Source organism: Dipodomys ordii, unplaced genomic scaffold (genome assembly GCF_000151885.1).
Source record: "Dipodomys ordii isolate 6190 unplaced genomic scaffold, Dord_2.0 Scaffold113, whole genome shotgun sequence".
Lineage (NCBI taxonomy): Eukaryota > Metazoa > Chordata > Mammalia > Rodentia > Heteromyidae > Dipodomys > Dipodomys ordii.
Genome location: NW_012267329.1, coordinates 947035 through 955994, shown reverse-complemented (window position 1 = coordinate 955994; position 8960 = coordinate 947035). Strand labels below are relative to the sequence as shown.

The window sequence follows — 8960 nt, the reverse complement described above, 5'->3', positions numbered from 1 at the left end:
AACCTCTTGGTGACCAACGCCTTCAGAGAAAATGGTCCTTCTGTACTTAATTGGCAAAAAGTAAAGGGCTGGAAGTCATGGCTTTTAGGAGGGGTAATCCAAGGTCAGCATGCACCAACTGCCCAGTGCATACTGGTTTGGTGGTTAAAACAAAAAAATGTAACCAAGCTCTGTGTATGGGGTTCAGTGCTTGGATGAGAGTCTCTAGTGGTCATTGTCCCATTTTAATGCTTCTTGAGGAAAATGGAATTGTAGATTTCTAGGATTTGAAAAGTAGGGACAACTTAACAGTCATCCAATGGGACTCTTCATCCTTCCAGCCAAAGTGCACCATCAGTACCCACGAAGAGGTTAGGACTGAGCTATTCTCTTACAGCTGAGGGGGTTGGGTACAGGAAGGAGAGTGGATCCTGAGAAGACTGTCTCAAGGAAGGCTGCTCAAGAGAGAGGGGTTGAACCACATGTAGAAGAGGTTTACAATACAAACATAGGCCGAAACTGGCAACCTTTTTCCAGATACAAAGCAGTCAGCCCATGGCGGGGGGGAGGGCAGAGGCCTCAGAAAGATGTCAGTGCCTACTCTACTCCTGTTTATTCCAGAATCCTGAGAAAACATGTTTCTGTATGGGCAAGACCTCCCTATTTCTTAGGAAAGTGCAAGAGGTGACAGGAGGAAGAGGTGAGATTAAGGGGACAATTAGGTGCTCTTAGCAAGGAGCAGCTATGAATCGATCCATTGCAGGCTGAGTAACAGCTGTAATTTAACCTTTGTGGGGCTTTTTTTTCCCCTCTCTGTCAATATTGAATGTATGTGTTACAGAGCTCCAACCTCCTGTCATCTGTCAAAAGGTGACCTGGCTCTCCTTTGTCTTTCAGTCTCGGAGCTGCAGGAGGAGGGAATGAATGCCATCAACTTGCCCCTCAGCCCCATCCCCTTTGAGCTGGACCCTGAGGACACAATGCTGGGTAACTGTACTTGTTCTCTGTTGATCAGCTCTGTGCCTTCAAGTGTAGCTTCTCCACTTAATACCTTTCCTTTTTTTATAGAGGAGAATGAAGTGCGGACAATGGTGGACCCAAACTCACGCAGTGACCCCAAACTCCAGGAGCTGATGAAGGTAAGAAAAGAGTAAGAGAGGCTCCAGGAGCCGCCAAGCTCCCCAAGTGCCTATAGACCACCCATCCTCTGCAGGCACCCTGTGAGCTGTAGAGAGAACAAAGTTCCAGCAGTCCCTGCCCTTGAGAAGCTCAGGGTTGAGTAGACGTGTACCCATACCTGGAGATTGGTGTTAGTCATAAGCACCAGAAAAGTCAGGACAAGTAAGCTCACCTTGGCCAAGATCTCTCACATTCCCAGTCTTCCACCACTTTTCTCAAGATCCCTCAAAAGCACACTCAAACAAGAATTAGTATCACTCCCATTTTCCAAGTGAGAAAAAAAACCAAGCAGTTTGTAGAGAAGAAATTCAAACAGAAATATTAAATGAAATACTGTGCATCATGCCCCTTCCAAAACTGTTCATGTCTCCTCACTTCTTTCCCCTGGTCTATGCCTTCATCTTCAGCCTCGCCAAGATACATGTAACAGAAAGGGCAAGTAAGTCATTCATAATGCAAACATACAGATCATTTTCCTGCTCAGAATCTGGTTGTCATTTCTTGTCAGCTGTAGAGTAAAGCCCACATTCCTGGGGGTTTTATTTGGAGTCTGCTGTAGTTCTTTCTTCAAACTCAGATCATCTGCCTGATGACCACTAACTTGTGCTTATTTCCAGCACTCACTGCCCCTAGACTTTGGCTGGCCACCTAGAATGCCTCTAGCTGCTCTTCAAAGGAGAGCCAAAGCTCAGTCTCTTCCTACAGGAAGCCTCCTCTAAACAACAGCCTCTGTGTGTAGCAGTAGCCTCAGGTCTTTGGTTTTGTCATTCACTTCTCTCTCCTTCACTAAATGGTGAGCTGCTTGGGATTTTTTTTATCATTTTTTTTGTTTGTTTTCATCATATCCTTAGGATAAGGCACAGGATATCAATATGGTAGCTATTTCAAAAACCTTCTATGTTGACTTATTAAAATTAGAAGGAATCTTAGAAGCCATTTAAAAGTAGAATCTTACTGTCTCCATAGTCAAAGCAGCCAGTGCTTGGTAGAAAAATAGAAGAAGCCACTTGAGATTTGGACTATGTTATGTGGGACTGAAGGCAGTCTACCCCAAGGAGATGTTATAAATGTTACTTTGGTCTTTTTCCTGCCTTACGTTCCTATCGGTGCCATATTCTAGAGTCCAAATAACTCTCAGAAGGATATGGGGACCATGTGACCTTACATTCGGGGCTATGATCTGAGCCCCACAGTAGAGGAGGGGCTGGGCTATGGATGTTGAGTGTCTGGCCCTTTTCTGATTCTATCTGTGCTGTACCCACAGATGACTGCCCAGGCCCTGCCCTTACCTTGATGTGCCAGATGGTGGGAAGCTGTGGGTTGAGATTCTGCCTTTCCAGGGGTGCTGGTCCTATTTTGGCAAGGATGCTGGGGTCTAATTCTGTGCTAGTCTAGTCAACCATGCTAAAATGGGCTGTACAGTTATCAGCTTCCCAGGAGATCAAGACATGGTCAGAGTAGGCTCTGCATGGGACAGGTCTCAGCGCTGCTCTGCCAGTCCCATATTATACTCAGGCCTAGATTGTAAGAGAGGAAGTTTGGGCCTGCACACAGCAATGTGTTATTTTCCAAACTCTAGGATGCTATCTAAAGACACAGCATTTTTTCTGCAGGATATATTCCCACTTCCAGAGAAGGGTTTGATTTTGTAGATGTAGGCTACTTTGGCCACCTTGACATACATGCTCCTAGTCAGATCCCTAATCTTTTTTTTTTTTTTTTGTGGGGGGGGAGTCCGGTCGTGGGGCTGGAACTCTGGGCCTGGGCGCTGTCCCTCAGCTCAAGGCTAGCACTCTACCACTTGAGCCACAGCACCACTTCCGGCTTTTTTCTTTTTGCTTATGTGCATGCAAGGCAAGCACTCTACCACTGAGCCACCTTCCCAGCCCACCCCTAATCTTCTACTCATTCCTGCTGCCTCCTGCCTGTTCCCATCCTGGGGGAACATTCTTCACTTTCCTGTAGCGCATGGATTCTCCATATAAAACCCTTTATATTATAATCCTTTAATTGACTAGATATATGCCCCCACAAGCTTCTCTTAAGACAGACTAGGTCTTACTGTTCGTTGGCTACAGGACATGCCTGAGACCTCATAGGTGCTCAATTATTACTATCATCCTCCCTTTTACACAGAACAATGTGCAGTGATGCCTCTCTTCCCCAAGCTCCACTGTCCGCTCTTAGGGCAAGAGAACTATCCTGTATCTGGATTGTCTTCAGGATGGGGGAGGGAGGGAAGAGTGTTCACATACCTGTGTACAGTAACCAGAACTCATCAGTTTACTTAAAATCAGTTAATTTGATTATATATAAATAATACCTTGATAGATAAATGAAAAGGAACAGCTAAAAAAGAACAGCAGTATGTGTTTGTCTTCTTACCTGAACAGAACTGCTGATATGTGCCTCTCAAGGGTGTTGATTACATGGGATGTCAGCTTGGTATCTCCAATCAGTGCCTGATGCACATAGCATGAGCCAGTGACAGTTGCTGAGACAGGAGAGGGACGACTGTTCCTGAAGGGTACAGAGAGAAGCACATGCTTTAGACTGAACTGACCAACAAAGCACTGCTATCTGCAGCCCAGAAGCTTTGTAATCCTAGGTTGTTTTCTTCCTTTCTGAGCATATAGATGAAAGTAACCACCTGGCCAAGTGCCCTCCTGGGACAGCGCTTTATATAATAAGATCTCCCTTTAATTGAGTTTTTGGTCCTTGACACAGGTAATTCTTTCAACCACCTAACCTAGGAGAGATACTGCCATCTTCCGTTTTAGAGATAGGGAGCCAGGCACTCAGAGCAGAGGACCAGCTTGCCTTAGATTCATAGGCCATAGAAGTGTGTGTGCATGTATGCACACACACAAGTTCCTACATGACATGGTGCACACACACAGGTCTATAAATGATACCATATGTCACAAAGAAGCAGAGACATATTCCTAGGTATTAGAGTAACACAAGCCCACATGCACACCTAAATATGACAGTTGGACATAAAGGGAGCGGGTGGAACTGAGATTTCAACCTATTTACATAAAGCCAGAGCCCATACTCTTCCTGAACAAGATGCCCACCCACAGTGCTATTTACCTTCAGGAGGAAATGGCCAGGGCGTGAGAGATAGCAGGGACACTGGTACTGCCGGCACTTGCAGGCTCTCCTGTGAAAAGGCAGAGTCACTGGGGGCCGACTCATAGCTACAATCTGTACAGTAGTCTTGTGATCATACTGCTGCTTTTGAAATCAGAAGTTTATTTAGGTTTTAATTGTCCAGGATAAAAAAAAAAGCTGGTCTCTAAGAAATACAACTCACTCTTAGCCCTTCTTCCCCAAAGGTGCTCATTGACTGGATTAATGATGTGTTGGTTGGAGAAAGAATCATTGTGAAAGACCTGGCTGAAGACTTATATGATGGACAAGTCCTGCAGAAGCTCTTTGGTAAGAGTAGCATTGGGGGTGGCAGTGGATGATAGCTTGGTCCTAGCTAGGAGGTAGGCTGGGATAGCAGAGCAATGAAGACTGCTGATAGCCTCTGGAACATGAAATGAATCTGACCAGATGGGCCTCAGCTTCCCTGGTATTCCGGGGTCATCTGCTGGGTAAATTAACAGATTCTACTGTATAGCTGGAAAACACACTCACCCTATACAGAAACCATGCATTCATGGCCTTTTTAGTTGTATTTACTTGTATAGGAAACTTTTGATGTGTGTGTCCCTCTGGGATCTGTTAGGCTGTGTGTTCCCGCCATCTATACAAAGGTGCATGTATACTATGTTGTAGTATATTACCTGTGTGGCTGTTGAATGTGTTGCTGTGTGACCTGTAGGAAAGGAAAATACAGGGGCAATCTTAATGTGGATGGACAAGTTCAGCTCGAATGAAAGTGGGTTTCCCCTCCCTGCCCTCCCTCTCTCTAACCCAAACCTCCCCAGCTAGTTCTAACTCAAATCATTAGCTTCCCATTATCACCTCCACCTGGGAGCACCAGGGACTGAATTTAGCTACTCTGTCAAAAATGTGTCTTTCTGCCTTCTCCGATTCCTTGTTTAGGCACCCTCATGAACAGGAGTTCATCAAGGCTCATTGCTTCCAGCTCAACAGTCTCCCCTGGATCCATCTGCTTGGCCATTTTTATTTGTCAGACCTGCTCCTCTCTGAACTATTGAAAAAATTCCCAAACTCTTCCCCTTTCCCTCTCATTTCAACGTGTGCCAGTCCTCACTTAAAACTCCCGTGGCTCTTTCCTGCCAGACATCATCTAGACCCCTTAGCCCCACATTCAAGACATGCCCTCCCACTCTCACACGTGTAGCTCACCCAATGTGGTATTACCCGTGATGGTCTTAGAACCATTCCTGATGCCCAACAGGAATTTTTCGTCATTGCTAGTTTCACTATTTTTATCTCCACCATCACTACGTTATCATATTGGGCTTGTATATTTATACCTTGATACTTGGCTCTTCCTTCTGTCCCCAAGGCCATTTTTCCTCCTTCTACTTTGGCCGCCATTACTACTTATTCTTTGAATCTCCTATACCTCCCTTTTATACCCTGTACAATACAGTCACAGAGTCTGTCCTCTTCTACATTTACTCCCCCCCATATAGCTACAGGAATAGATATGTATGTGTACACATATAATTATGTCTAGACATATATAATACATATTAATATATAATATGTATTAGATATATATGTTTAGACATATGTATAACATACATTTATATAACATACACATGTCAAACATCCTTAATCTGAAAACCTGAAACCTAGTGAGTTTCAGTCAAGACATATGCACTCAAGATATTGTCAAAATACTGCCATATATGTATATGAAACCAGCCAGGTACTGGTGGCTCATGTTTGTAATCCCAGTTACTCAGGAGGCTGAGATTTAAAGAGAATCCTATCTCCAATTAACCACCAAAAAAGCCAGAAGTGGAGTTATGGTTGAAGTGGCAGAGCACCAGCCTCGATGAAAAAAAATTAAAGGATAGCATTTTGACCCTTAATTCAAGGCACAGTACTGATACATACATACATACACACACATATAAAAGTATGAACCATAAATGAATTCTGTTCTTAGACTTGAGTCTCATGCCTAAGATATCTATCTATCTATCTATCTCTATATGCACATAAGCTAAAATCTGAAAAATACCTGAAACACTCCTGGTCCCAAGCATTTTGGATCAGGGCTATATGACCTGAATAAATGTGTATTGTGTATATGCACATGATTGTTTTATATGCAAGACTTATATAAACAAGTCTGTCTTAAACAGGATTGTTATCTGTAGCTGTTAGTCAGTACACGAGGCCTTGTTAGAGTTGAGAGCCATGTCTTATTTATTTTCCAGGCTTCTCCAGCACTGTCAGATTTCCTAACACTTAATCAATGTATATTAAATGAATGAATGGCTAATATAAAATTTAGTAATTTCTAGGAAGCTAAACTGATTTGGTACTCAAACATCAATATTAATGAGTATTAATATTTAAAGGCTGTAAACTCCAGCTGAATGCAGAAAGGAAATGAAAAGGCTTTTGGCCCATATAGATATGGAGAAGCCATGAGCCTCACTGAGAATCTCTTCCAGTGTCTGCAGCTGTTAGCCCCTCCAGCAGTTTCTAACCAGGCTCTGAAGCTGTCTTGAAATGGTGGAACATGGCCATGAAGTAATGGAACGTGGTCATGGATTAATCTTGCCTCCAGGAAAGGTTACAAAACAGCCCAGTGTCACATCTGTGCAGTCGCAAGTCAAGCACCACATCGGATCAGATTAGGTTATTTCAGATTTCAGTGTTTCATGTTGAAAGAGTGATTCACTACAGGATCATGCTGCTTTGGGAAACTTAAGGTTTAAACCAATATCTTAAGCCTGGATATTTTGCATTCAGAACCTGCAGTCAGATGGAAAGAATCAATTTGCAACAAAAGGGATCAGTCCAGAAACTGAGTTTTGAGTGACCCCTGTGCTCTTGAGTTCCTCTCTGGCCATATTCCTATCTTCCTTCTTTCTCGCCCAATTTCTCAAAAGAGCATTTGGCATTCATTGTGCCTGCCTTCACAGAGCTAGCTAGTGACTTCCATACAGCTGGTGCCTTCCACCATACAGCTGGTCAGCTCCTGTCAAGATCATCAATGTCAGTTCAGACTTCCTCCTCTTCTGCTAGCATGTGACGGAACATCTCATCACAGCCAGGTGGTCTTTGTGCTCTCCTGGTTCTTGTCTACCTGCTGACACTTGCTTCTTTGTCTTCCTCCTCCTTTCTTCCTCTGCCATGGTTAGGATTTCTCGTTCTTCATCTTGACTTGTTCTTCTTTCATATCCACTTATTGGGTGACCAGTCCATCCATTTCAACCATCATTTCTGTCATAGCTGTTCTATCTCCAGAACAGCACTCTCCTTAAAACTGTTACATTTAACTGCCTTCCAGACATGACCTGGACATCCCCCAGCCACCTCCCTCCCCCAAACTGAGCTGCTTCTCTCCTCTTCCTCCTCCGTACAAAATCTGTCTTTGAGTGGTGAAAATATTCACCAAAATGGAAATCAGTTTCTTAAATAAGAAACTTAGGAATTATTTTGGATAGCTCCTTCACCTTTATTCTTGCCACTCTGTTAATCTCAAGTCCTGACAACTGCATTCCCTTACATGGTACTTCAAATCCAGCTCACTTTTTAGTTAGTATGTGAAGCTCTTATTAGTAAAGTACTTTGTGTCCTAGGTAGGATTAACTCTAACCTCTATTCTCTGGCCCCACTATGGCTACTTCAGGGGGAAAACTTCTCATTTTCCTTAATCCAAAATCCTTTTATCTGTGTTTTACTGTCTCTTCCTTGATAGGAGATCTTTATATTTCACTAGTTCTCGTAATACTTAAATGAATAAATAGGACATTTTAAAAAGCCTTTTGACTCTGAACTAATTTTAGGCTTAGAGTTACAGAGGTTGAGCAAAGAATCTCCATATGTTCTTCTTCACCCAGGTTCCCCGCATACCCAACCATCCTACCAGTCAGTATCAAAACTAAGTAACTTTAGAACAGTGCTTAACATTAATAGTTGCTAATGTGATGTCCTAGGATCTAGTCCACATTCCCATATTGAATTAGTTATCGAATCCCCTTCTACCCTTCAATCTATAACAGTTTCTCCAGCCCATGTCTTTCATGACACTGGAACTTTCCTTTTTTTCTTTTCTTTTGTGCTGGGCCTGGAGCTTGAACTCAGGTCCTGAGTGCTGTCCTGGAGTTTTTTTGCTCAAGGCCAGTGCTCTATCACTTGAGCCAAAGATTTACTTCTGGCTTTCATGGGGTTAGGAGGAGTTAGCCCAGGGTGGTTTTGAACCATGATCTCCAGTTCACAGCTGAGTAGCTGGCACTTTTGGGGAGTACTGGTCAGTTGTTTGGCAGAACAGTGCTCAATTAGGATATGTCCGTTTTGTCACAATTGCATTAACATTATGGGAAGGAATCGCAACAAAATAATATAACCTTCTTAGTACATACTACCAGGCAGTATCTGATGATGCTCTATAACTTACCACAGGTAATAAGGCATGTGATATTACATGCTTATAATAAAAAAAAAACAGCAGAGATCACTTTACTCTTTTTGTCTTTGTATATAATTTGGGAGAAGACACTTTAAGACCATGCAAACAATTTTTTTTTTTTGGTCAGTCGTGGGGCTTGAACTCTGGGCTTGGGCGCTGTCCCATGCTCTTGGCTCAAGGCAAGCTCTCTACCGCTTGAGCCACAGCACCACTTCCAGTTTTC

The 8960-nt window shown here is 43.3% G+C and overlaps 1 protein-coding gene across 1 annotated transcript in view; it reads left to right on the top strand.

Moving 5' to 3' along the window:
• The first annotated feature begins 298 nt into the window (after positions 1 to 298).
• Positions 299 to 8960, top strand: part of Parva (parvin, alpha) — a 49051-nt gene continuing 40389 nt past the window's right edge. Inside the window, exons 1-4 of the mRNA XM_013028671.1 lie at positions 299 to 350; positions 877 to 966; positions 1048 to 1118; positions 4500 to 4602. Coding sequence (XP_012884125.1) covers positions 299 to 350; positions 877 to 966; positions 1048 to 1118; positions 4500 to 4602 — 316 coding nt within the window. The remainder of the gene's footprint in view (positions 351 to 876; positions 967 to 1047; positions 1119 to 4499; positions 4603 to 8960) is intronic.